At 42.1% G+C, this 27380-nt stretch overlaps 12 protein-coding genes across 12 annotated transcripts; 8 read left to right on the forward strand and 4 right to left on the reverse strand.

Moving 5' to 3' along the window:
* Window positions 1-396: 396 nt before the first annotated feature.
* Window positions 397-2798, forward strand: I206_101775 (uncharacterized protein; the record flags this gene model as incomplete). Its single annotated transcript, XM_019157963.1, has 9 exons — window positions 397-552; window positions 630-756; window positions 814-917; window positions 1010-1378; window positions 1462-1686; window positions 1862-1947; window positions 2011-2224; window positions 2277-2556; window positions 2614-2798. 9 exons carry the CDS (start codon window positions 397-399, stop codon window positions 2796-2798), a joined length of 1746 nt encoding a protein of 581 aa, XP_019008576.1.
* A 726-nt stretch (window positions 2799-3524) lies between these two features.
* Window positions 3525-4930, forward strand: I206_101776 (uncharacterized protein; the record flags this gene model as incomplete). The annotated part of the gene is made up of 4 exons (XM_070202452.1): window positions 3525-3945; window positions 4002-4141; window positions 4224-4234; window positions 4615-4930. 4 exons carry the CDS (start codon window positions 3525-3527, stop codon window positions 4928-4930), a joined length of 888 nt encoding a protein of 295 aa, XP_070058553.1.
* A 469-nt stretch (window positions 4931-5399) lies between these two features.
* Window positions 5400-6636, reverse strand: I206_101777 (uncharacterized protein; the record flags this gene model as incomplete). Its single annotated transcript, XM_019157961.1, has 4 exons — window positions 5400-5834; window positions 5938-6278; window positions 6331-6534; window positions 6588-6636. 4 exons carry the CDS (start codon window positions 6634-6636, stop codon window positions 5400-5402), a joined length of 1029 nt encoding a protein of 342 aa, XP_019008574.1.
* Window positions 6637-7070: 434 nt separating this feature from the next.
* I206_101778 (uncharacterized protein) lies at window positions 7071-7682 on the forward strand (the record flags this gene model as incomplete). Its single annotated transcript, XM_070202453.1, has 3 exons — window positions 7071-7149; window positions 7214-7465; window positions 7549-7682. 3 exons carry the CDS (start codon window positions 7071-7073, stop codon window positions 7680-7682), a joined length of 465 nt encoding a protein of 154 aa, XP_070058554.1.
* A 638-nt stretch (window positions 7683-8320) lies between these two features.
* On the reverse strand, window positions 8321-8911 carry I206_101779 (uncharacterized protein; the record flags this gene model as incomplete). The annotated part of the gene is made up of 1 exon (XM_019157959.1): window positions 8321-8911. The coding sequence occupies one exon, from the start codon at window positions 8909-8911 to the stop codon at window positions 8321-8323; it is 591 nt and encodes a 196-aa protein (XP_019008572.1).
* A 2049-nt stretch (window positions 8912-10960) lies between these two features.
* Window positions 10961-13508, forward strand: I206_101780 (uncharacterized protein; the record flags this gene model as incomplete). Its single annotated transcript, XM_019157958.1, has 10 exons — window positions 10961-11342; window positions 11533-11631; window positions 11705-12001; window positions 12067-12604; window positions 12669-12716; window positions 12769-12840; window positions 12890-12950; window positions 13012-13181; window positions 13249-13381; window positions 13449-13508. 10 exons carry the CDS (start codon window positions 10961-10963, stop codon window positions 13506-13508), a joined length of 1860 nt encoding a protein of 619 aa, XP_019008571.1.
* A 1008-nt stretch (window positions 13509-14516) lies between these two features.
* I206_101781 (uncharacterized protein) lies at window positions 14517-15908 on the forward strand (the record flags this gene model as incomplete). The annotated part of the gene is made up of 5 exons (XM_019157957.1): window positions 14517-14637; window positions 14707-14925; window positions 14997-15281; window positions 15352-15513; window positions 15583-15908. The coding sequence occupies 5 exons, from the start codon at window positions 14517-14519 to the stop codon at window positions 15906-15908; spliced, it is 1113 nt and encodes a 370-aa protein (XP_019008570.1).
* A 221-nt stretch (window positions 15909-16129) lies between these two features.
* I206_101782 (uncharacterized protein) lies at window positions 16130-17506 on the reverse strand (the record flags this gene model as incomplete). Its single annotated transcript, XM_070202454.1, has 5 exons — window positions 16130-16332; window positions 16417-16647; window positions 16711-17018; window positions 17106-17281; window positions 17375-17506. 5 exons carry the CDS (start codon window positions 17504-17506, stop codon window positions 16130-16132), a joined length of 1050 nt encoding a protein of 349 aa, XP_070058555.1.
* Window positions 17507-17894: 388 nt separating this feature from the next.
* I206_101783 (uncharacterized protein) lies at window positions 17895-19166 on the forward strand (the record flags this gene model as incomplete). Its single annotated transcript, XM_019157955.2, has 10 exons — window positions 17895-17959; window positions 18024-18041; window positions 18108-18306; window positions 18370-18496; window positions 18571-18580; window positions 18639-18669; window positions 18732-18787; window positions 18850-18885; window positions 18960-18992; window positions 19061-19166. 10 exons carry the CDS (start codon window positions 17895-17897, stop codon window positions 19164-19166), a joined length of 681 nt encoding a protein of 226 aa, XP_019008568.2.
* Window positions 19167-19394: 228 nt separating this feature from the next.
* Window positions 19395-20522, reverse strand: I206_101784 (uncharacterized protein; the record flags this gene model as incomplete). Its single annotated transcript, XM_019157954.1, has 2 exons — window positions 19395-20330; window positions 20436-20522. The coding sequence occupies 2 exons, from the start codon at window positions 20520-20522 to the stop codon at window positions 19395-19397; spliced, it is 1023 nt and encodes a 340-aa protein (XP_019008567.1).
* A 1673-nt stretch (window positions 20523-22195) lies between these two features.
* On the forward strand, window positions 22196-24870 carry I206_101785 (uncharacterized protein; the record flags this gene model as incomplete). The annotated part of the gene is made up of 2 exons (XM_019157953.1): window positions 22196-22688; window positions 22751-24870. 2 exons carry the CDS (start codon window positions 22196-22198, stop codon window positions 24868-24870), a joined length of 2613 nt encoding a protein of 870 aa, XP_019008566.1.
* A 590-nt stretch (window positions 24871-25460) lies between these two features.
* On the forward strand, window positions 25461-27285 carry I206_101786 (uncharacterized protein; the record flags this gene model as incomplete). The annotated part of the gene is made up of 6 exons (XM_019157952.1): window positions 25461-25535; window positions 25620-25946; window positions 26017-26376; window positions 26455-26610; window positions 26723-27054; window positions 27129-27285. 6 exons carry the CDS (start codon window positions 25461-25463, stop codon window positions 27283-27285), a joined length of 1407 nt encoding a protein of 468 aa, XP_019008565.1.
* Between the last annotated feature and the right edge of the window lie 95 nt (window positions 27286-27380).

The raw sequence follows: 27380 nt of genomic DNA on the forward strand, positions 1-27380 counted from the left end.
TCGGGCCTCTCTGCCAAATCTTATTCGCAAATTGAGCAGATCACCGTCCACTTGTCTGTGAATGCCAGACCACCCATCTAGAGTAGAACGGAAAGCATGTATCTCTCATTCATGTACTGCAAGAAGATGAAATTGAAGTATCGTATGTGGCGTGAATGGGACAACAAATGCACATAATTCTGCTAAATACTACTAATTTTATTCGCAAGCCTAACCGAACGCCAGCTACAGCAAGCCTGAATATGATGACATGGGGTCTCCGAAACTTACCACGTTTTTTGAGGAAGACAATGTCGGAAATCTTGAAATATTCGACGACACTAGCTCATATACCTATACTTTGTGTGTCTTCGTGTTGTAACCAAATCACTCACCTGACTCATATAGGGTAACAAGATGGATCCTAACGCAGAGGACCGTCCTCCGACCGTAAAATTTGTGGAAATTGATGTCGAAGCTAAGTCTGTAGCGGAGTCAAGTAATCTTGAAGGCGGCTCTTCTAGCCTGAATGATCCGGTTGTTGAGCCTTCATCAAATCACACAGTCCCAGTCGTAAGTCTATCCTATAGCTTTCGACATTATATCTCATAATTGGTATGACACGCGACTGATCTCCTGCTCATCTACAGGTTGACTCGAGAACGCCTCCTATTGAACCGTTCTCGGCACGCTCGATATTCCGTACTGCTTTAGGTCAACAACCTATCTCATTACCAGAGTCATCAACTAGACCATTCGTGACTCCTCCGTCAAAAAGTGTGTTATGACCATCAACAGACTGAGTTACAAGAAACTAACAGTGACCTCGTATAGATATCAGCGATGACCCGGAAAAGATACGTCAAATGCATGAAGAAGAGTTTCAAAGACGTTTGAAGGGGGAATACGAGCAAGCTCAACGTCGCGTTGGAGATGTTGTACGTTCTTGATTTCGATCTGATTATCATCCCATCGACTACAGCTTCATCGAGATAGAACTGCTACTTATTCTCTTGACCATCTTTGTTAGGTCTCCGAAAACATGAATAGGCCATTACGATTAACTTCCATTCGACTTGCACCACCACCTAAAACTACTCGACCAGGATTTTTAAATTCCCTATTATCGCCTTTTATATCATCCTCATCGAGTAAACCATCTTTGCTCAACCCTTCTCCAACACTACCCACAAATCTACATGAGATCCTCTTATCTACGAAATTGTTGATAGCTCATCTAAATGAATTCGGGATATACGATATGGATAGAGTTGGAGTACGATTTGAACCGAAAATTGGAGGTGATGCAGATGAAATAGAGATGGTACTCAAGTTGAGGGAGAAGGGAAGGTTATTCTTGAAAGCTGGTACAGAAGTTGGAGGAGGTGAAGGAGGTGGTGTGAGTTCAAACATCTTCTCCAAAGGACAACATGGAAAAAGAAATTCCGAACATGTATGCTGATATTTGAAATATCGAATCAGAACGTTACTGCTAGAATACGGAATGTTTTTGGAGGTGCAGAATCCCTTGAAGGAAATGCTTCAATAGGTACCAAAACAAAATCAGCATATCAAGTCTCATTATCAACTCCTCTTTTCGCTTCTCCGCTTTTATCTTTAGCCGTTTCGGGTTTCTCGCTGGATAGAGATAATAGTGCTTTTGCGAGTCACCGTGAAAGGACACAAGGAGCCCGAGCTAAATTGAGTGTAAGTCTTTTTTCTTATTTCGAAGCCCTTAGGAAGCTATCTTTCGGCCCATCCTCATTTGGACCGTCGTTCCTCGGTTCTCTCGAGCATTCCCTCTGGGATACCTTTGCCTCGTCTTGAGCTTCTTTTTTGCTCGCACTGTTCATTATATATCATTTACTGACCCATCCTCAAGGCTACTCTACCATGGGGAATCCATGACCTTCAATATGAGCTTGTCAATCGTGCTATAGAGCATCTCGCACCCAACGCTTCGGTCTCGTAAGCGATATTTCGTGAACGGTACGAAGCTTAGCGGTGTTGACAAAAAGTGATTTACTGCAGGATACGGGAACTTGCTGTACCGTCCACGAAATCCTCGATATCTCATACCTGGACATCTGATACCCGAGACGATTTATGGATGGGCACAAAAGGTCGATTATTGAAATTTACTCATGAATACGCTGGTCTACCTGGATCTTCTAGCAAAGCTCACTTTTTCAAGTCTACCACAATGTCTCAGCTCAGTAGAGCTCTATATGAAGGCTCAGATATCGTTAGTACAATTAATCCCGTCCGAGAATTAGCTGATGTCATATGCTCAATAGCATTACTCGATCTCATCTTTGACTACTCTCCTCATGCCGTTGTTTTCACCTTCCCTCGGCTCAACATGTTTACCCGATAGGACGTACTTAGGTGGACCCAATTCAATACGAGGCTGGGCAGTTGGTGGATTAGGTAGAAGAGATGGACCTGATTCTCTAGGAGGAGATCTTAGTTGGGCTTTAGGTTTATCAGTCTTCTCTCCTATACCGAAGAAAGAACATTGGCCATTGAAGTTGCACGGTTTCATCAATGGTGGAAAAGTCGTAGCATATGATCGAGGTCTGTCTCAATGTACAATCACTTAATTACGGTCTATCAGCTGATGATTTATAATAGCTCGTTCTTTGAGTGATAACCTTACAAAATTATATCGATCACCCAATTTATCAGTTGGATTAGGCTTAATGTATAGATTAGAACCTATTAGAATAGAATTAAATTTCTCTGTGCCTTTGATAGGTCGTAAAGGAGAGAGAACTTCTAGGGGATTAGGTGTAGGAGTTGGTTTAGAATTCCTATAATCCGTGACATCATAGCATCCTATTGGGAAAAAAAGAAAATGCATAACACGTATAACATCGGATTTATCTCTATTACGACGGATATAAAATAGGAAGATTCAATAGATAAGTTAGTTATTGGTATTGACCGGCCCGCCCGGTTCCCCAAATGGCGTTGATGAAAACCATTCCGGAAAAAAAGTGATTTTAGCGTAATTTTGTGATCAATCAGTTACCCAGTTATCAAAAGATCTACGATATGACGAATCGATATTCCTTATTTCCCCCATTGGAAAAATCTGATTTTCCGTTATATTAAATATACTAATTACAGTGGATAAACTCGAAACAAATCTGAACTCCTCTTTGACTCCTTAAGGTCGAAGGACTTGCGTACGTATATTATCCTAGATCTCTTTAGTAGGCGTATTCAATTCTTATTTGGCCATTTGAGTCATTTTTAGCCAAAGTAATCCCCGGTCGGGGATTAAGCCACGTTTTTCGCGATACCGCTTGAGCTATTTTTCGTGCGTATTCAATTCTTGATTTTGGAAATTTGACGAGACCTCCACCTGTTTAGCCAAAGCGGAATCAAACTAGCCAAAACCACGTGACCTTTGAGTACACCTCACCTCCTTTGGTCCACAACGCTTTGATTTATATATCTGCGTTCAGCTACCATTTTACAATTATCTTTTACCGTGAATAATCATTATACATCAGGCTTCATGCTCACACAGTACCACAATGGGAGGCCTGAAGAGCAAGGACGCCTTCGAGCGCGACCTGGAGTACTCATTGGTCGACGCAATCTCATTCGATGACGACGATCTTTTTGATGACATAGCAGCCGTCTATCTGGATTCCAAGCTTCGAAGATATCTCTGTCGACCATCTCGGTATCTAAAGCACCGCGAAAGAGACTTCAAAGACAGAATCGATCGACTCCATAGGGAACCAGATGAAGGATTCCGCAAGTTCATGAGGATAAACAAGCTGGAGTTCAACTACTTATTGACAACGCTACAAGATCATCCCATCTTCAAATCCACCGGGAAGAGACCTCAAGCCGTGCCCAAATATCAAATCACCGTTGCAATATGGAGACTTGGTCATGATGGGACGGGAGCAAGTGCAGTCTGCATCAATCAGCATTTTCATATCGCTGGTACGTGACTCATATGGTAGTGAAATTGAGTTCAGCTGACATTCTTGCGCTTCTAGAAGGTACTTGTAATATATGGACAGATCGTTTCATTTACGCTCTCCTAGATCTCGAAGATGAGGTAATATTATGGCCAGACAAATTAGAGAGAAGGGAGATAGCGGACCAAATTGCAGCTGCCGGTGTTCCCGGAGGATGTGTAGGCTTCGTGGATGGTTGCCTAATCGTCCTTGATCAAAAGCCTAGCCGTCCTGACGGTGCCGACTTCTTCTCCTACAAAGGTCGTTATGGTGTAAGCATCATGTGCGTCTGTGACGATCAACGGCGGATTCGATACCTATCGTGCGGATTTCCTGGATGCTCTCACGACAATCGAGTATTTGAAACATCATATATCAACGAAAATTTTCAAGACTTCTTCTCACCCAATGAAAACATTCTCAGAGATTCTGCATATCGACCACGCAACTACTGTATCTCGCTATTCAAAAGGGGTTATGGCGAAGCTAATCTTGCCCCAGATGAAGAGGCTTTCAACATCAAATGTTCCTCTCAACGGGTGGCTATAGAACATACCTATGGATTGATGAAAGGTCGATGGCAAAGTTTGCGAGGGCTTAGGATCAAGATTAGAGACGGAGACGATGAATGTCGAGTGACATGTTGGATCAGGGCCTGCGTCATACTGCACAACCTTTTCATCTCTACTTCATTCGATTTTTACACCGAAGAAGAGGCCAAACAAGCGGCAAGAAGGGAAGAACTGGAACAACAGCAGAGATCTAGCATGGATCCTCATCACAGGCAGGACGAAGCCGTCTATCACCCTGCCCGACTGGCAGTCATGCACTTAATGGGACTTCAAAAAAGTATTAAACCTAAGAAGAAGAAGAAGAATCAAACAATTGTTCTGCCGCCTGGAATTAACCTGATCGACTACATACACCCAAATCTTGTCTTGCCTATTACCAATGTAGACTGTTCTTGAATCTTTTAGCCGAGACTCTTCAACTTTAGTCAAATTCCGACACGATTAGCCAGATTCGTAGGATTTCTGCACATCATCCACGCACGTGAAGTTGTCCTTCTTGCCTTGCCGACTCATTATCAATCATATATGTCGCCTCAATATAGCACGATTTAGCCATATCAATGTATCGCTGTCTACGACGCATCAACTCTCGGCGACATGCATTCACTTCTCGGCGACATACATTCACTATTTATTCAAATCATGTCTGAATGATAAATTATCTTATAAGTATTGTATGTAACTCTGCCAATTGTCATGTATATAAGTCAGTAATTCTTTTTCCTTCCTCCTCGCTAACAAGCAACATGCTAATGTTCTTTATCGTAGCGTTCCTATGCATCCTATCTCTATTCGAGTGTCCATTTGGTGATACAAAAGCAAGAAACAATGTCCATGAGAATGATCAGCTATACGCACAGAACTACTAACTACCACTAGCTCCACCGTTACCCGATCCACCCACATTCGATTCATCATACTCAGCATCGTACTTGCCGCCAGTCACCGAAGAGAAGGTCATGCCGATCGATTTCGCAAGTCTCGAGATCTCTTGAAAAAAGAACTGTCGACCAGAACCAGAGGTACCATCCACCAGAGCTATGTATCTAGCAATCTCAGCAAACTGACGATTAGCCAGAGTACTGCTGGGTCCGGTTTCTCCGTGATTCGATATGGCTTTCTTGATTATAGACCTTTTGGTTTTCTCTTTTCGGTAATGACTACAATTCATACTCGAGCATGTCCAACATCTGGAATTTGGTTGTTGGGATCGAGGAGGACCAAGACATTTGTATGATTGGTCTTTACACCTTTCGCAAGGTGGGTCCCTATCTTCAATATCCTCTCCCTTATGATGCTCCTATAGAGAAAGGAACTTCAGCTAACAGTATAGATTTGAAACGACAATATCACCGGGCCACAACAATTTTTCATTAAATCTAAGTCAAGACAACGTAACTCACACGAATGAATGCTTCGGTTCGCCTAAAGTTTCTAGGTAACGGTTGCTCCTTCTTCTTTCCCCCGCCATTGTTGAGTTCTTCCTCTTCATTCAGGTCTCTCAATGGCGAAATGTTGTTACCGGCCAAAGATTGAAGAGGAGAATCCTGTTCGGTCTTACCATGCAGACCTGACCGAACAGGGGTGGTTGCCAGAGTCGCCTCAGGAGGATTCGGAGCCGAACCTTCCTCCAGAGGACTTATGTGAGTGGGTGACAAAGCACCAGGTGTTTGTATTGGTGATGGGGGATTCTGAGAACCTTCCCCCTCCATTCGATCATCGCCCCCCGGAGGTGGTGGGGTAACTTTAAACGTCTAGATCAGCTAACGTCACAGAGTGAAGATGAGACTGCTTACATTTATCAGCCATCACATTCTCGCCACTTCCACCAACTACTTCCGAATTTGAAGTGTTGTGTTCACCGAGCTCGGCGAACACTTCATTCCATTCAAGGGCGTTCGGCAAAGGTGGGACAGCGCCAAGTGTTAGCCCAGGAGGTGAAGAACTCCCTCGTTGAGGAAGTATTGGCTCGGGAGGTGCTGGTCTGGTGAGTCGTTCTACTAAAAGTCGAATCAGCGCAAGTACTACATTTACCTGAGATTAACGTATTTACCCTCATTGTCATCGGATCGAGAATCTTCATACTGTTGATGGGGCTGCATCAACTGGTCATCACCGTCGGTATTCGTTATCCTCAAAGCATGGCTCCCGGAGATCCGGAATTCCTCCGGAATTTCCCGGATGCGATTCCGGAGGCTGAAAAATGCGATTCCGGATGCTTGAATTCTCCGGAATTTGACGCCGGATGCATGAGAAATTCCGGAATTTGACGCCGGATGTGCCCGGATTGACCCCGGATTACCCCGGATATCGTTTGTTCGCGAATTTCGCTCCCGGATGAGAATTCAATCCGGATTTTACAGGTGCCACACCGGCAATATCGCCAATAACGCCGATGCGCTTCGCGTCTCAAACAACTACTTCACTTCTTAATCGTTGTCAACACCGTAAAATGATCATTTATATATTATTTATACATCATTCATACATATAACTTCTATTTCTGCATTGGCGTCGCTAAACGGTCTGTATCAAGATGCCTAGTGAGGATGAGATGAGTGTCAAGCAGTTGGAGGAGGTTTTGACAGGGGAAATTGGGAAATTGAATCCAGCTCGTGAATATCCTTTCCTAGTCTTATATATTCAATAAACAAAGCTGATTTCCTGCTATTTGCTTAGAAAAACAATCTATCTTTGGTGGTCTCCCTCCTGAGCAATTTTACGGTGATTCATCACAAGACGCAGAGGAACAATTGTTCAATGTGAAAAACCTGTTGAGGAAAATCAGGATTGAATTGGCAAAAGGGGCTAGTACGTGTATTTCTGAATATTCTCACGATCATTTCACTGATGGTAAAGCAGCAACTTCCAAGCCTCCTTCGAAAAAAGCTCCTTTAAAGAAATCGACTCCTTCTTGGGCGGTAGATGGTGGTAAGTTAGACCGGATCCCGGATCCCGGATTGCAGCAACATCCGTCGCTCCGGAGCGAATCTTTTCCATGGCTGGTCTTACAGTATCAGATCGTCGTCATGCCTTAAAGCCAGCAACTCTGACTAGTTTGCTTTGTCTCTCCTCGTGGCACAAGAACGGTTTGATTAATTACGAGAGCTGGAGGGAATTTATGAGAGCGCGAAATTCAAAAGATTAGATAAATTGTTGTAGCGTAGTTTCCGTTTCAATTCAGGTGTTTAAGTTAATTCTGTATATTATTCTAATATAGACCATGTTGTATATAAGCTCTGTATCGATATTCATGCATAGTTTCATCAGCAATTCCCGGATTCCGGATATCTCAGGAAATCCGGGGAAATTTCCCGGATGGTGGTTGCATATCCGAGAAATTCTCCCGGATCGACAAAAAACTCCGGAAAAGTGTAGAAAAATTTTCCGGATCTCCGGGGAGCCATGCTTTGCGATGCACCTTGGGGTCTCGATGAATGTACTCCTTTTGGGTCGGTTCCAGCTCTTTGACTCATCACAGGATCCAGTTGATCCCAATATGGACACTTTTTGAGCAATTGAGCTAACTTTATAGTCAGCAGAAGATCACCGCTCAAATTATTCAGCGACACTGGAAACAAGTCTTGAACACGAGTTCGAAGAGCAATTCAAGGGAGCATCGCCAAAGAAAGGAAAGACAACCATCGATAAATCAATCAGATTGAATATGAAATTGGTTTGTAAGAGCTACGGGAAGCTCAATGGGAAGGATGAAGATGGAATCGATGCCACCAAACTCAAATGACATTTTAGAGAGGAGATGATCAGAATTCTAGCTTCGGGTATTCATGACTCACCGTGCAGCGTGTCCTCTTCCTCTCCAGCTCCTGTTCCTCTCTTATAAGCTGTGGCTGAATTATATGAGGTTTGTAAAGCTTTGATTTGAGAGTCGATGGCATTGTCAGTCCGCTGTGAGCATCCCTCTTTTATCAGCATGTCTCCGGCTTGCTTGAGCGCTTGAGCCTTCGAGATCCCTGTTCCCGAGTCACCTTTCCATTTCAGATAACCGCCGAACATGGTGAGGTAGCGCATGAGTACCTGATTAGCGGAAAATCGTCCATCGCTTGAAGTATCCTTTTCCCAAGATTTGCCTCTAGGGCCTCTAGTGGTGGTAGTTTTGTTGGCTCCTGGTGCGTTTTGAGTACTTTGTGATCCCATTTGGAATTGACTGAGGGCAGGGTAGGAGTATTGAGACGAGGGAGGGACATATTGGGATGCTGGAGGTAGATGAAATTGGCTAGAAGGGTACATTGGCGAGTCCTGTGATTCTATTGATCTGAGAGGAGGAGAACCGTCAACTGATTGTGATTCTTCATGATCTGTTGCAATACTTCGCTCTCTCCATCGCACAGAGTCTGGAGGCGCCATAGACAACATATTGAACAATGCTTCATAAGGGTAATGTTCATATATATTAGGCATAAAAGGCGTAATATATGTATGAACATGGTCTGATGTTAAGTTGTCTCGAGCGGATGGAGATAGTGAGTTCCACGTGGCTAAAAGCGACATGAATTCGACAAGAAGTTTAGCGCATTAGCCATTTCTCAACACGGGTCAAGAGGCCGTTGAAAAATGACTCAAAAATCAAGGGTTTCGCCAAATTCAAATTTTCTGAGAAATTCTCGCGTGGCTTTTTTTTGACTAAATGACATCATTTTATCGCCAAATTGGCTCAAAAGTGGTCAAAAACGAAGAATTGAATACGCCTAGTGATTTTGAGATCATTTAGGCATACATTTGAAACACAGGCTCAACTTTATTTTGAGTGTGAAAATAGTCAGAATGACGACTTATATATATGTAGAGATACACATACACGTACATCTATGACTTACGAAGCTATTGAAAGGAATAGCATACGGAAGAAGATTTCCTTCATCTCAGCCTTTGCTTTTCAATCTATTGGCAATTCGAGAACACTTGACTCTAAATGTAGATCGCATAATGATTGCTTAAATCGTTCCAATCATATATATGTAAACGGTTTATTCGATTCATTATTTATCGTCTGTAGCGGGAAGTTCGGTTCACAGATTCCGTTCTCGCTGTAGGTCTCCTGTTAAAATCGGTGAAATCCAGGAGATTTAAAATTTGACATTATTCCACTTAAATCAGAGTTTAGAAGAAGAAGCAGAAGCGGATCTGAGATCTTGTATCATGACATGGGGAGTAACGTAAACGCCACTTCTGTAACTTTGAGGGAGATCGATCCACTAATATTATTGGTACTGAATTTATTAAGACAATTGATCCCGCAACATTTACCCGGACCCAACGGATAATTAAAAAAGCACAAAACACAATGCTTGTTTGATCTTTCGCCTTACTTCGATACAAATAGAATTTTCAACTAATGAATTGTTCGATTAATCATTACGAGATCTTACCTTGTATATACACTTCTCGGCTCACAACTTCCGAAATCTGGATTAACTCCTATTGCTCTTACTTACCCCTATGGTAACGGTCTATCTTTCATCCTGAAAATACCGATATCAAACGTAAAGATATTCATCCTATCAATCATATTCTCAGTCGTCGCAACTATTCTGAGCCGTTTCGGTCACTTGTGTCTGTTGATCTTTCACGTGTGAGTTTATTTATGCGATCTTCCCGGGAATACTAGGCTTCCCCAAAACCCACCGAAGATGTAGAATTGATGCTGAGTATCTGATTATCCTATACCCTATATCTTCTTTGGGTTGTCATTGTTGCGGGTATGTCTATATATCTCATGCCTCTTGATGTCCGTATCAACGGTTTACAAATATGTCCTAATCGGATATTTCCCACTGCAACAAATATCCTACTACTCGTTGAATCATTCTCCGACGGCATTGCCTTGCACACGGGGTTTGCCTATCTTAAATACTTATCACGCCTTCAATCTTTTCTCGTTATTCTTCATAACATTTCGTGTACCCTTCGTCTCACCATCAACTGTGACCTCAACCCTACGTAATGAACCTTCTATCTCGTCATCATCCTTCTAAATCTTACCGAAAAATGGGTCATCGGCTTTGGTAATCGGTCGGCCCGAATACCTTTCTCTCCCCATCCCGCGATCTACTCCTTATGATTTATATTGATTACCTCGACTTCGCAATCTTGAAACTTTACTCTAATCAACGATAACAAACATCCTTCGCTTACACTCCTTACTGCGCTTCGATCACATTTAACTATAATTTCTTTTGCGGAAAAATTATTTGAATGTGCTCCTCTTTCAATTTACTTAATGGTTGTTAAATCAACCATATTGCCTTCAACGCGAATCTCCTCCGCTGCCAAAAAATACTCAAAACTCTCATCTCAAACTTCTCCACCTCGCCGTCAATTGTCGCGTATATATAAACGCTGAATATAATAATTCGCTGCCTGTGTGATCAACTATTTCCTCTTCCACCTTGGTCCTAAACTACAATGAACGATAAAACAAACAAGCAGTATCTTGCTGCTATTGCAAGAATGCAAGAGAGGCAGATGTCTTGGGGTAGACCGACTCGATCCAATTCATCAGGCTCAATATCATCGACAGGAGACTCCTCAGCGACTTCACCTCACCAACTCAATTTGACGGCGTTAGCGCCTCAACAAGCTGGAAGTAGCACAAGTGGAGGATCTGCCTCTGCGAGTCTCAGCGGCGTCACATCATCTGGAAGAGGCAGACCAAAAGGTAAAGGCAAAGCGAAAATCAAAGACGAAAATATGCATGCTGGTGCAGGAATCATAGAACACAAAGCAAGAAAAAAGGTAGCCAAAGCTTGTTTGGCTTGTCAGAAATCTCATTTGACATGCGATGAGCGTAAGTCGCGCAATAAAATTTTTTGTGACGGGAAAACTTCGGGTTGGATTTGCCATGATATGGGCTGACGATCAGTATTACGACTCCTTCTGCCCTTTTGGATTTATCCACCATTTCGCTTATGGACTTCCTCACCCGGTCCCCCCGACTAACAATCGGATCTTTCTCGCGCTTTTGGCGATTCTTTTAGAGCGACCATGCACACGATGTGTTAAGAAGGGTATGGCAGATCAATGTGTAGAAGGAGTGAGGAAAAAGGCAAAATATCTTCTAGAAGGTGAAGAGCGGCGTAAGTTACACTTACGTAGTGACATTAAATTCGATATCATCCGGCAAACTAACCGGCAGTTCTCGACGGTTAGTCGCGGCTAGACCTCGGCAAACTAGCAGTAGTAGTCCTTCTCCTCCGATAACAAACCTGGATCAATTACAACAACAGCCGCAATCTTCAGATCCACTATCACATCAGTACAGCCTCTTACCTAATGTAACGCTACCACAGCAAACCCAGGCCATCGAGCCACCGCGGTTACCGGATGATGTTTGGCTATCAGCTCCAATCTCGCAGAATGACCCTTCTTCGATCGCTGGTTCAGGTCAAATAAACCTTAATGATCCTACGAGATCTTGGAACACCAGCATGCAGACTCAAAGCAACAGTACGCATCTTGACGAGATATCGTGCCTGCCTCAGTACCTTTTGACTGATAGTCTCCGTTGCTAGGCTTCACATCGAATGGAAATGCTGCCAATACCGAATATCAAATGCTTGATTCCCTATTTGGGGATCTATCACCCATATTCCCTGGCTTGGATTCTTTGAATGAGGCTGGTCGACAGCTGTCTATGGATGGCGCGAATGCATCCACAGTCAGCTCAAATGTAGGCTATGATCAATCATGGATGAACCCCTCTCCAGCGACTACCAACGTAGCGTTTAAGCAAAACCAAAATCCTTTTAGCGTGCAGCCCACACCTTCAAGTACTGGACAGTCTGTATCTCCTGCAACATATAGTGATCTATCGCCATTAAACACAACATGGCAAAGTCAAAGTCTGAATCAGAACCAAAGCTGGAACGGCAATAATAATACCGATTCCGATCAGATGACCCTTGATGGAATGAATCAGAATCAATCACTACAGGATTTACAAATGCAGGATCAAGCTAGTGCGAATGCTCCTTTCCAACCTCCTACTCCTGTGCAGATCGGTAATGGAGCAACACCAGCAGAGGTTTACAAGACCGTCGTTAAGCCTTAGTGTGTTTTATTCCTGTCTTGTTGGTGATCTCTGCCTGATTGGAATGCTGACCAGTGATTTTAGTGATTATACTCAAGGATATCATATTCTGATGGATTATCTGACGAAGAAGTAAGCTAAGCTCCATGTTTTGTGATATAAAAAGCTTATGAACTGCTTGTAGTTTCGAACAACATGATACTCTGCGTGTGGCTCGTGCTTTGGCGTCCTTCAGACCGAGTCTGATTGCTTTACAGTGAGTTTCATTGTCGGACGCAATCGTGAACGAGCTGATGTATGCGCAGAATGCCAATGTCGGAAGAGGATGAGATTTTCCTAGAGAAATCGTTCCAGCGGACTCTTATAGTGAGTGTTCAGCATCCCTACCTCGAGGAAGGCCTAATCTAAATCGTAAATATCCTTGCAGGAGCTTGAGAAACTCATCTCATATTCTGCAACTCCGACTGCAGTATGGCGTAGAACGGGAGAGGTCTGCTATGCAAATCCCGAATTCTGCAAGCTGGTCGATCGGTCTAATGCGGATTTGTACGGGAGTAGGACCCGGACATACATTTATGAGCTCTTTTCCAACCCCTCGTGAGTCCCCTCGCTGCGTACTTGTCTACACCTTCGGATCGTGTTGACTAGATGTCGATCATGACAGAGTCGTGTCTTACTGGGAGAACTTCAGTGTTCACGCTTTCGAGAACACTACCCAAAATTTCTTCCAGCCAGTCGGCCTGTCTAAGCCAAACACAACGTTGAAGTGTACAGGTTGTATAACGATTAGACGAGATGTAAGTACTTTGGATCATTATTTGAGCTCGAGATCACCAGAACTGACATGATGATTGGTTTTTTAAGGTTTTCGATCTTCCGTCAGTCATCATTGGACAGTTCTTACCCATACCTATGGATATGTAATATCACTTATGGATAAAATCGAATTGATGCAAGGAATCGACGATCAAGGTTGAAATATACTTCATTGGTTGTATGAACTTGTACTGAAAGAATATAATTATAAACGTCTTCAATCTGAATAATCACTGCTGTCCCTTCTCAATACTTATATGAATCAATCGTGACAACCTAGCGTTTCCCATGTTGTTCGAGTTGGGTGGGCTAAATGTAGTCAGTCGCCGCCAGGTGAAATACCATTCTGTACGTGTAGCATGATTTCGTCTGATAAGCAAAGTGTTTTCAGCTTTTGCGTTCCGCTTTTGGCTTATCCTCCACTAGAAGACGATTCCCCTCCACATTTCTATAAAGTGGAGGAGGTATTGGGCGGTGGAGGATAATTGATCACTCTTTAACGAGTAATTTAGGTAGAACGGTACCAAATTTTCGGACGAGATTGTTTTGACTAAAATTTGGTTCCAAGGCCAAGTACGTCATTTAATAATCATCAAAATCAATTGCCGCGATTTCCGCGAAATTCGGAAATGTTACTCATCTCGGCAAAAGTTTCAGAGGTTTTTAGTTAGAAAGACAAAAGTTAAAACAAACGGCGTTTGGCCAAAATCAAAAACTTGATTCATGATGATTCGGTTAGATAGAGACTTCATCTCCTAGCTGCATCGAAATGAAAAGATTATGAGCATTCATAAGTGGAGGGCAAAGATCAAATGTAATTATGATGACATAATTTTTTTGCTTGAAAAGAAACAAAGAAAAGTGGAGGAAGAAATCGATGGAAGATTATGATGATGATGACACACAGAGGGCTTGCTCGATTGGTTACGATTATAATTGAAAAAAAAAAGTTTCAATTAAATACCTTAGGTCATTCGAACATATATATATAGATCATTTCATCGAACACTGAGAATATCTTTCTATTTCTCTTTGATCAAACAATAAAGAAATCTTTAATTAATTTTTATTTTATATCTTAAACTTGAACAATTATTTATAAATTAAATTTATAATATGTCCACTTCAACAGATTACAAATTCGAAGGATGGGCAGGATCCGGTCCTGAATCGATTGAAGGAAATTTGAAATTTATCGAATATGAGCCTAAACAATTCGCAGAAGATGATGTTGATCGTGAGTAAAATCAATCTTGTTCTTGAGGTTTCAACATTGGCTAACGTCGAATTTGCCTGGTCACTTTAGTTAAAATTCTTTACTGTGGTATTTGTGCTTCTGACATCTCTACCCTTTCAGAAGGATGGGGTCCTCTTGGGGATATGTGGCCACAAGTTGTTGGTCACGAAATCGTAGGAGAAGTCGTCAGAGTAGGATCTTCACCTAAAAATGGTATTAAAATGGGTGATATCGTTGGTGTTGGTGCCCAATGTGATTCATGTTTACAATGTCATTACTGTAACAAAGGTGAGTCGAAAAATGCCCCCAATTAGACTTTTCATCTATAACGTTATACTGATTCTATTTTGATTCTGTAGATATGGAAAACTACTGTTCTAAAGGAATGGTTGGTACTTACAACGGAAAATTCTCAAGAACATCAGAAGGATCAAAATCATATGGAGGATATGCCAATTACTGGAGAGGTCCTTCTCATTTCGCTATTCCAATTCCAGCTGGTTTAGATCCCGCAGAAGCTGCTCCTTTACTTTGTGGAGGTGGAACAGTCTTCTCCCCTCTTGTACAATACGGTGCGGGTAAAGAAGCTAAGAACGTTGGTATCATTGGTCTTGGTGGATTAGGTCATTTCGGTGTCACTCTTGGTTAGTCCATTTGTCATTGAAGATATCCATGAGTATTCTGAGCTGACATATGATGCTTTTCCCGATATAGCCACCGCCCTCGGTGCTGATGTCACTGTCATCTCTCACTCCGCAAGAAAACAAAAAGATGCCGAAGAATTAGGTGCAAAACATTTCTTGATCACTGGAGATGACGAAGCCAAAGCTTTCAAAGGTCATGAAAGATCTCTTGATTTAATCATCTGTACTTCTAGTAAGTTCATATTCTCAAAATGATCGTTGATAGTAAGTTTTTATACTAATCATTCGTAATTAATAATAGACGCACCAGATATGAACATGGCTGCCTATTTATCTCTTCTTAAACCAGCAGGAAACTTCATCTTAGTTGGTGTACCAGAAACTGGTAAACTTCCTGAGATTTCACCTGCAACTTTGATCTTCAGTAACATTCATGTTGGTGGATCTTTGATTGCTTCCCCTCAAACACTCAAAGATATGCTTGAATTAGTTGCTGAAAAGAAAGTTAAATCTTGGATTCAAAAATGGTCAATGAACAAAGTTAACGAAGCTGTACCTTCCATGGTTGCTGGTAATGCCAGATATAGATATGTATTGGTCAACGAAGACAATGGTGGTAAATTATAGATAACGTCGGTGGTATGATATATTCTGAGGTTGACAGAAGTGTTGTCGAAATAGTAAGCTAGGTAATTGTAGCGATAGAGTCTAGATTGTTAGAAAATAGAAACGTAGATATCAATAGATGCAACAGATGATCATTTGTCAATATCATGCTTGACGCTCGTTTTCACGTTGCATCATGTTGATACAACTCTATGTCAGTACAATTCGCAGCAATGACTAGATCATGGCGCTCTTAGACATATACCTATCCTCAACCAGCCATCCGCGCCGCACATACAAGCTGACAACCAAGCCACATCTGAATATTCCGGTATCAGTATACCTTGAGCTATTGGAAATGCCATCGAGTAAGGATCTTGCGGACGTGACGGAAAGAGCAGGTGAAGATGCTGGCGTAGGACTGAGAGTAGAGTCGTCGGTTTGCCTAGCAATAATACCTTGGTATGAGCGAAAACCCTTAAGAAAGAACCAGAGGACCGGGACATGACAGATAGTAATTGAGCCTCACCATCAGTTCCTAATGGCGGTATTATCTCCTGTATGACAGGAGCATTATCAGGTAAATACAATTTGAGCGGTATTCCCCTTGTCGAATAGGCTGATTCAGGCTTGATAGATGAACTTGATGGATCGGTGGAAGGTGGTCTAGAAGGTTGAGGAGAAGTGACGTTATTCGTAGCAGGAGCAATAGGTAAAGGTAACACTCTTGATGCCATTCTCAGATATAAATCGTAATCATCTGGACATCACCTACACATTAAGCGACTAACTTACTTTGGATGGAAAGGTTTTTACAACATACCTTGTACAATCCCATCCCAACCATTATCTAAATCAGTTTTCCTTAAACTAGTAACTTTATTCGTGTTTCTCCATCTAACGAAATCAGCTTCTTTTACCTGATTTAACCATAAACTTTTACAATTTTCTATGTTGTTTGGCATCAATAATTTATCTATTGGAGGTTTCGATAGATGTAATATCAATCTTAATTGCTTTGGTTCTCTTATTGTTGTTGAAGTTGAGGACGAAGCTGAAGCCGAAGATGAAGGTAATCGCCGGGGCCGAGATATGTAAGAATATATCGATAATAAGTCTATTGGCCAATGCCTGGTGATCATGCGAAAGGCACATATCAGCTGCTCTATTACATACGATAGATCATTAGAAGGTAAACGTGAAGACATAGGCACGTACCACCTACAAGCGCCTTGACTAGCAAAGGCTCCCGTTTCTTCGTCAGGCTCTTCCTCAAACCACCAATCTTTTTCATCTGTCTCTTCTGACTGTCTATCATCAAGTGCAACCTCTATCAGATTCTCTCGTATTTCGGGTATCAGTAAAGGAAGATAAGAATATCGAGGTGCCTGTATCTGCAACGCAGCAAAATGAAATTTCATCTCATTAGTAAACAGATCGCAAATCAGATACATACATCATGCAAGCATACAGAAGACAAAACTCACGAAATATTTATCTGCACCTGTACCTGCTCCAGGTTCTCCATCTGCTATTCTTATCGATATTGAAATGGATGTTTGCCATGATAATCTACGAAATAGATTGGTTGAAGAATGTACAGGGTTGGTATTTGACATTTGAGCGAATTAGGCGTTAATATAGCGGCGTGTTGATTTCGAAACCACTTGCGAAAATGCTCTGAGACTACTATGAGTGATACCGATGTACTGCTGAAGTCAAGTATCCTTGGTACGTTACAATGATGACATGATCGAATATGATCCAAGATGTCATTCATTCACATTATATAGCTCTTTGTTCATTTTGCGGTATCTAGCTTCCGGTTAACCGTGCAACTTGTATCGATCAATTACGTAACGGCGTATATTTGTTGACGCGAAAAGATGAATATTAAAGATCTCGTTTTGAAATTTCTGCTAGGTATACATTGTTGCCTTTTGATCTGATCTACAAGTGAATAGCACCACGAGAGAGCGTGAACATATCGCAAACGACCAGACCAAGATGCCATCTAACGCTGAACTGAATTTGCCTCCCACGAATGAGGGATATGGAACTCATGAATATTGGTACGCTACAGTCTCGCATTTATGGATGTTCAAAATTCTAAACTGATGTGATCTGTGAACGTAGGGAACAACGATATGCCAAGTAGGTTACAATTCTACGGAACAAGCCCACTCACACGATCTCTCATGCTGAATGTTCGAAATGAAGTGAAGCAGATGGTACCACATTTGATTGGTTTTTATCACCAACATACCTCTTACCGTTATTTGAAGAATTGACATCCAGTAATTTGGATAAGGGTAAAGGAAAAGGTAAAGAAACTCGTATATTGACTTTAGGATGTGGAAATTCTGCATTGGGAGAAGTCTTATATGATAATGGGTGGGAAAATATCGTAAATATTGATGTAGGTCATTTTGCTTAAACCTTATTCAAAGCTTTTCAGAAGAGAGTGCTTACGTATATACAGTATTCTAAAATAGTCATTGATCAAATGAAAGAAAGGCATATTTCTAGACCTAAGATGGAATGGTTAGAAATGGATATACTTGATTTGAACTTTCAAGATGAGGATTTTGATTTAGTGGTTGATAAAGGTCAGTTTGATGTAGATGAGATTCTGGAAATGTTTTAGGCGATTCCAATGAGCTGATTTTGGAGCTCTAAATAGGGACTATGGAGTGAGACTTGCTCTGTTATATGTAGAGATCACAAACTTTGCTAATACCGATTCGATAGCGCTATGTTGACGACCAAAGGCGATCCATGGGTACGTCGTCTGTGATTGTCAATAAAGCAATGGATACAATGCTAAACGTTGTCTGTGATTAGAATCCGGACGAGAAGGATGTGAGAACATGTACTCAGGAAGTAACAGAAGCAATTAGGTAATTTTAGTCGTACTTTAATTCCCATCACATGTGAAGACTGACCGATAGCTTTATTTTAGAGTTTTACGGAAAAGACCAGGAAGTAAATTCGTATAGTAAGTAACGTGCCTCATAATGAAGACTACTCGTCAAGGATCAATAATATAACATGCTAATATCACTCCCACAGCTTTACATTTGGTCAACCACACTTCAGAAAAAGGTAACCCTTTGTCTCGCGTCCATCCGCGATAGCAAAAAGAGTCTAAGCTAATATTTTCGGTTTGTCAGGTATATGGAAAATCGGCCCGGATTCAAGCTATCGTGGAAGGAGATCGGTCCTCCGGAAGGCTTTGCATATTTCATGTATATACTTGAATATGCTGGAGATGCATAGTATTTCAAGATCATCGTGATTATGGTAACAAACAAATTAATATACCCGAAGCTTTTCGATCAGGTCAGATGAAAGATGGCATATCAACAACAAGGATTCGGAGATGGCTCAGCCATCGAGCCGTAGAGATACAAAAGGATTTACAGAGAAGCAGGATCATATCTATAACTACAGATAAGGATACCGTCCAGTAACAACGACTACCCCTTCAAGACTTGCGACATGTAATCATCGACCACTTTCAGAGACTACATCCCAATCACTCTCGCTCATTTCTGATCCGTCTACACTGATAACGCTCATCGCACCCCTAGTGATAGGAATCACAGGCACATAGCTCAAACCCATTTCTCCTACAAGATCTCTGTCTCCCGCTCGAGGCGATGTGATTGGTATCGAATTTCTGCTGATTGAGCGAGATATAGGCGTGTACGATTCGGCATCTTCATATTGCGTCATACCATGATCCGATATACTGATCACATCGTTGGTATCATTATCATCTGCAATCGTCGATGTACCTTCTTCATCCTGGTGAGCGAAGGGAAACCGGGGTGTTTGTTCGGGAGACGAAACTTGAGAAAGCGATAAGAAAGAGAATGATGTAGATGATGTCCTTGGGTCTAGGCGACCTCTTTGTATGTCTAAGTGGCTTACCTCTAGGTTTTCGTCGGGAGTAGAGAATGGGTTTTGAGCTGAAGGAGTAGATGAGCCTGATCGCAAAGGAGTTGGAACTAGGTTAAAAATGACTTCTTGTATCTCTCGATCTTGAGGTGATTCAGCTCTGAAATTATCGTCTAAATCGATCAACTCAGTGGACTTGGTCGGATGATCGCCCAAGAGACTAAGTCTACTTTCATCTAATTCATATTTCGAAGCTCCTCCATAATTCGCTTCATCTTCCACATTCTCTCTGAAGTGTTCAACCGGCCTTTCCTGTAATTCGTACTCGTGAGGCCGAGGCCCTGAACTCGAGCGATTGATATTACGTCTTCGTAGTGAAGTATGATGATCTCTATAAGAGGTTGATATCCCTTCTACTGGCACATTGCTGTCCTCTTCAGATACAGGAATCGGTATAGCAGCATATGGATGCGAATGCGCTTGATGATGTTGGGCAATCAACGCTTCGATGTGATGTGAGATGTGGGGATCATATACGAACTAACAGCAGCGCATACAAAGGATGTACACATGGGTCAGTTGAAACTTCAATCCTATGAGGGTTGCGGCGACTGAGCCGCAGGGGGAACAAATCAGTCTACTCACCTTTTTGAAAGCATAACCTGTACCTATCACTACTATAGCTGTCGCTAACGTGGTTCCTACAACTACGGAGACAGGCGACAACGGCATATTGAATGATGACTGAGTGGCGAATATCCCCTTGCTGATCCTGACAGACTTGCAATTGTTGCTCACGCCGATATGCGGCTTTTCTCTGCGATTCTTTATCTGTCTACAGATTGGCTAGACAGCAATTCCTGTCCTCGATTCTGACGATTTTGAGAAATCTTCTCCCGCTCCCGAATGCTGTATTAACGGTTTAATATTGGTTGCAATCAATACAAGTCATGTGCCATCCTTCGCTGATCGCTCAGGCTTTAGAGTGGCAAAACAATAACAATCGAAGCGGTCTTCGCCGTGACATATCACGCGAGTACAAAAGACACGTGCTGTCATCAATCGGTCTAGGCATGCCCTCCCAAGAACGCACGCCTGTTATCAAGATTCTCTTACGGCATGATAAGCGAGAGATGGCGACACCGATTGAGAAAGTTTAAATTACCGTGGCTTGAAAAAGAATAAGTCAGCGTTCGTATCCATACAAAAGTTCCTAATGCGGCGATGATTTCATTTCGATTTGAGTTACAAACCCAGATAAGTTCCCGGTAGTATGGTTTGGGAAATTCAGCATTCACATATCGATCTTTGTGCACGTGCTGTGACAGTTCCAAACCAAATCGACCTGAAAATGTTTACTAGTTTATTGTATGACCAGGAGGAGAAGAAGAAGAAACGGAAAAAAGCAAGGTACAACCGGTACCGAAGCGAGTTCAAACCGTAATTAGCTGGTAATTCCCGTTCGTTTGGTAGCTTTGGAATTCTACTCCCACAAATTTGATTATGCATTTTGATTTGAAAGATCACAAATCAAACCCGGTTCCTTGTGATCTAAGGGAAAACGCTAACTTTGACCCTGAATGGGGACGTAGATCCTTTTTGGGCCGTGATCCGCTTCGAGTACTTGCGCATCCCCCCATCTATAAAACCCTTAAATCGCGACTCACCTTATCTCTTTTCGTCCCAAAACGAAGAAACTGCTTCGCCATTTCTTACCTCTGGAAAAAGGAATATAGTCTTCGCTACTTTAGATAGCGTTATGTATTTTCCTGAATCGTGCATTAATACTAAAGACAAAAGTCACTCCCCACGAACGGAAAATCAGGAAAGTAAGGCGATGATCAGTGAAGTATGACCGGTTTTGTCTCACCTTTTTGACGTTTAAAGCCAAGCCACTACTCATAGATTGCATTGTACGTTGACTACACCACCCATTCTCGACACTTTGTCTTCATCTGTACGTACATGGCTACAACCACCATTCATATATACATCTTTCCATATCAATTAAATTGACCACTCACAACGCCCATCACGTTGTCACACATCAAATCAAAAGAAGAGATCGTCGTCTAATACACACTATATCCCCTTCCCGATCAAACTACGTTAGACTGTAATTTATCATCACAAACCGGGAACAGTAGATTTTCTCACAGGGAATAACATAATACAATTACGTTAAGACCAATCGGTAATTGCTAAAGTATCTTTGCTTTTCCTCTCTATCAGACGATAATTCTCATCACTCAACTAGGACCATTTTACTAGTTTCACCAAACCACTATCTCCTTCAACGAAAATTAGCATCTTTCTCACCAGTTCAATCTAGGCTATCTCACACGGCAATCGTCATATCGTCTTATCTTTGATTCCCATCCTCATCTTCTACTTTATCTATTGCAATGTCAAGTACACAACCTTCTTCATTAGGTGGTGGCCCTTCTTCTCCTTCTCCATTTCACTACACACCAATGTCATCAGCCATGTCTAATTCTACCTCGAAGGGCTCTTCCCTTTTCGCCGAGGATTACTCGCTTTCTTCGCGATCAACCTCCGGAGACAGTATCACACCGAGCCAAAACGGCGGTCCAACACCCAGAGCTTCTATCGCTGGGAATGATCTTGCCCACTCTATCAATATCGCTTTCCCCCCAAAACCATTCATTGGTCTTCCAGCATCCGTCTCGCCGGGAAATCATAGCATTCTCCCTACTCCACCTACCTCTCCTAGACGAGCCGATAACTTCACCGTTCCACCACCTCCTATTATCCGAAACAAACCAAGTTTCACAACTATGGATCCGTTAGATGAGGAATCACCCAAACCCACTCCTTCTTCTAGTGTTACTACTAAGGGGCAAAAGGGTTACCACACCTACGAAGCATGTATGGAAGGTGGGTTTACAGACAAGGTAGTGGTAAACTTGATAATTGAGCTGACGGTACCCTCTCCACAGGTGCTCTGGGTCATGACACCAAAGCCGCAACCTATAAAGTCGGTACGGAAAAAGCTTATCATCACTTAAATCGTGCTAGCGAATTATTCCAATTGGCCGTCGAGCTTCGGCCCCAAGACAAGAAGGCTATGTTGGGCAGATCTAAAGTACTCATCAACTTAGCCACCAACTATCAACCTCCACGAGTGTCTACCCAATCATTGAAAGATGCTGTCACAACCCTTCGAGAATTAGTCAAATTAGCTCCTCTGTCTTTGACAGCTAGAGAAACTTTAGGTCAAGCTTGTGGATTGTTAGCAAACACCTTACATGAATTAGATGATAATATAGAAGACGAAAAGGCTGTTTGGGATGGTGAAATTGGTCAATTAGCTCGAGAATCCTTACAATACCTTGAAGATGTAGCTGGGGATAAAATGGATAGAATGAGAGATCTCAATTCTAATGAAGCTGCTCAACAGAGTCCAGTCATGGCAGAAATGTTCTTAGCCTTATCATCTGCTGCCGTATTCGTTTCTTCCCTTTCCACCGATATCAACATCGTCGATCTACATATTGAATTGGCTGAACAAGCTCTCGATCAAGCTTCTAACATGGCTACCGTAGCTGCTGCTGCTCGAATCAAATCTTCAACATCATCAGCCAACTTGATCACCCGAGTACAACTTGCATCTGGCGCTTCCTCTCTTGAGCGACTTCGACATACCTTCCATTTGGGTGTCGATCTTGATGAAGACGATTTCCGAGCTTTGATTCAAGATATGTCCATGTTAGCTACTGAATGTCGAGAAAGAGCAGCCAAATTAAAAGGTAGTAAAGCTGCTACTGCCGCTACTTTGGCTTGGGAAGCGATCAGACAACTTGCAGATGCTAAGACTTTATACGCCAACTTGCTAAGACTAGTCTGGAGAAAACGAGGACCTAGGAGAAGAAGCACAACGAAAAATTCGTTACTCCCCACATCTGGTCTAGGCACACCACGAAGACTGAGCGTTAGAAATGGTAGCTTGGACGCGCGCACCATCCAAGAGGAAGATGAAGAGGAAGCAGACGGTCAAGGGACGCCAAGAAAGGACTCGGACCCCAAGAGTATCGGTCGAAGGGAATCGACCTCCTCAACAGGGTCTAAAGGACAAGGATCAAGAAAGGGCTCAATCCTTGGCGCTGTATCCGAAGATGCTGAAGTTTCAGATTTCCATCAAAATCGATCTAGAGGTTCTCGACCATCCATATCTATTCCTCAGACTGGTCGAAGAGGTTCTTGGCTCCCTAATGCTGCTGAAGCTGGTGGTTTGATCGGTGGAAGAGCTAGACGAAGATCTTCCTTAGGGTTCGGTAGTATTTCCACTCTACCGGGTCTCGGATCTAGTCCTGAACCTCGTTCCAGAAGAATATCCTCTATTGGTGGTGGTGGACCTTTGGTTGGACCAGATGGAATTTCAGCTTGGAATAGAAAAGCTTCGGTCATTTCAATTGGCTCGGAAGATGAAAATGCTGGTTTAGTACCTTCTTCTGAATTAGCTAGATCCGCTTGGCAATTACTTGAAGGTGGAGTCAAACAATATAAACTCGCTTTATCAGTCTTAAACGGATCAGATTTACCAAATGCTCAATTAGCAAAAGCTAAAAATGAAACTCTTACTGCTATTGCTTATTCTTCATTGTTTATGGCCTCTTTAGCACCTAGATTAACTGTTGCGGCTGAAAAGAGGACTTCTTTATTGGTGACTGCTGAAGTTTATTCAACATGGGCAGCAAGAGAAGTGGGTTGGTCATTCTTAATCGAAGGTACACAAGCTGCACAACTTGCCGACAGAAGAACGAACTCATGGAGAGCAGATGAAGCTGGAAAAAGAGCAGTGATGCTATTGGTCAGAGCCTGGTGGCATCGTGCAGTAACTACTGAATCAATTGATGTAAATACGAAATCTTCTGCAAAAGATGCAGTTGAAACTGTTATTAGAAGAATGAAAGATAAAGAAGGTGCAACAAGTGGTGATGTAGCAAGAATGAGATATTGGTTATCTAAACAAGAAGGAGAAATGGATGGAGCAGAAGCTTTGTTCTGGAGATCCACTTCTAGAATATTAAGAGGTGGTTCAGGTTTCGTAATGTCATAATATACTCTTTCTTTTCTTCCCCCTTTCTCGATTGAAATCTTGAATACCTTGTAATAGTAGAATAGTCCCGCATATTTTCTCCTTACGCTTCAGTCATAACAAGTTCCATACATATTAGATTAATAATTTTCGATTGATACTTAGATACCTAATTTCACTGCTTGTAATGCATCTATGTTGATTCTAATCGGTCGTACCCGTATATGTATACGGTTCCAACGAAGCACCTCTACCTCAAAGCTGCCGATACTCCAAAAGGGGAGCTCTTACGGCCGTCAGTCCGGGTAGTGCCGCATGATGCCAACCCACATACTCACTAAGGATGAGCAGGTCAGCTGCATCAGGCGAAACTTAAGGAAAATACGCTTAAATGAGCTTAATTTTTACTCCACATTCCTTGGTCAAACACCCCATAATCACGATCTATGCGCTTGCTTATCTTGAAATCATTCTCTTACATTTATTTATACGACGATTCAAGTCGTGGATGGTATTGATTGCTGTCTGAGTAATGTTCTGCTCTGTCGCACTACGATAGATCGTTATTTCGTACTCCCTTAGTCTACTGAGCTCAGAACTGACATCTTAGGATGATTTCACTGGCTATTTTCACTCATCTGCTTTGTGTACTTGGTGCTTATATAGCATGTTACCGCTCAATTAAGGTAAGTTACCTTGAATTATGGAGTACCCCAAACCTAGACGAATTGAATATATGGCGGTTCGTGCTCATGTCCGTTTCTGCCTAGACTTATATAGTGATCCTCTCGTTAAGAAATTACGCAGAAGCAAATCCTACTGCAACGCCATTGCCAATAGAAGAGGATGAAAAGGCAGATCATGATCAAAATAACATTGAATCAGCGATTGGTTCTACTGACACAGCAGAACCTAGAAAAGCATGGTGGAGAAGAATAGTCGACTCGAATGGTTTCATCATTACTGTTTTTTTATCTTTATCAGCTGGTTTGGCAATATTCTTAGTATACGGTGTACCTAAAATTACAAGTAAATTCATCAGAGATAACATCTGGACCTTGATGGCGGGCTATAGTGTATACGGAAACATCTTCAGTGTGAGTATTATCAATACCTTGAAACAAAACTTAATACCTAATGCATTCAACTGATATTTAAAAAATGCAGACTCTGCAATGTATTTTACCTAGACCTAGAATTGATAAGCTCATTATTCTGAAAGATAATACTGAAAAAACAAAATACAAGTATGAATCTAAACAAATTTATCAAAATCAATCATCAATTTCATTAGATAATGATTATGAGACTGGATTACCGATTCCAGAAATACCATTTTACACAAATCTGAACTTCTTGAGGATCGTTTCTGTTCTCATTACAACTGCCATTTTGACTTCGGGATATTTCGGAAGTTTATGGTTGTCTTCTCTTGTGGCTTTGAGTCAAGTGATCATTTCTGCAGGCATGATATTCCTCATCAAGATTTCTATCAGATTCGTTTTAATACTACTCATTGGTATGATTGTAAGTTGTTCTTCATTTCCTCTTTCCTTTATCGCTTGAATTGAAAACAAAGCTGAGTAAGATGTTCCGTCTCATTAGAGTATTGGAGCAGTGGCTATACCCATGTTGAATCATTTCTTGCCTAATAACAACAAAGGAGCACCTGAACAAAAAGATCCCCTTGCACCTCCTTGGGCGTTGAACGTTTTCATGATGTATAATGTGGGAATGGGAATGATGTTGCCTGCTATTTTGGTAAGTGAAGTTTCTAGCTAACGTCTTTCATGTAGATGTCTCGTCCCCTCATTCAGTGAAATGAGCTGGGCGTTAGTAGGAAACGAGTCGCTGACTTAATTTCTCAATATAGCTCGCTGCAACGCATCGTTTTGAATACCTGAATTCCTCAACTTATGCTCTGAATGAACCCACCGCCAAAAACGGCGAAATCCATGCACCACTATCAGGAAATCATGTTCCCCGCTTCAAGAAGCCAATTACCTCTGTTGGCTTCGTCTCTTATATTGCAAGTACAGTGTTTTTCCATGTCACAGCTTCGTATACCTTTGGCGAAAAGGGGTATATCGATTCAATGGTACTTATGGGGATCATGTTTTATGCTTTACCAATCACCACGTTGGGAATGTTCCTCACAGCATCGTGGAATGGTAATCTGAGGCAATGGCTGGATCACCGAGATCAGTGAGTACCACCCATTCAGAATGCTCTGTTGGTCTTCGTAAATCGCATAAAACCCAAAGCTGACCGTATAACAGATGGTTACCACAACTTAATCCTGAGCATGTCGAGCAATTGCGAAGCAAGAGCTATCGCGTAACGGAAAAAGAGGAAATGAGGAGAATCGACGATGATTTGATGAGCTTTCAAGATGAGAAGCGGGAACCGTTGCAAAGCGATTCAGACCGGTTTTAAATCGGCTGTCCGTCGCCTGTCACGAGTGTTGTGCGCTCTTCTGATCAGTACGGTATGACCGTGGGGATTGTAGTCAGTATACCAGGATATCTTGT

This window comes from Kwoniella pini, chromosome 2, assembly GCF_000512605.2.
Source record: "Kwoniella pini CBS 10737 chromosome 2, complete sequence".
Taxonomy (NCBI): Eukaryota; Fungi; Basidiomycota; class Tremellomycetes; order Tremellales; family Cryptococcaceae; genus Kwoniella; species Kwoniella pini.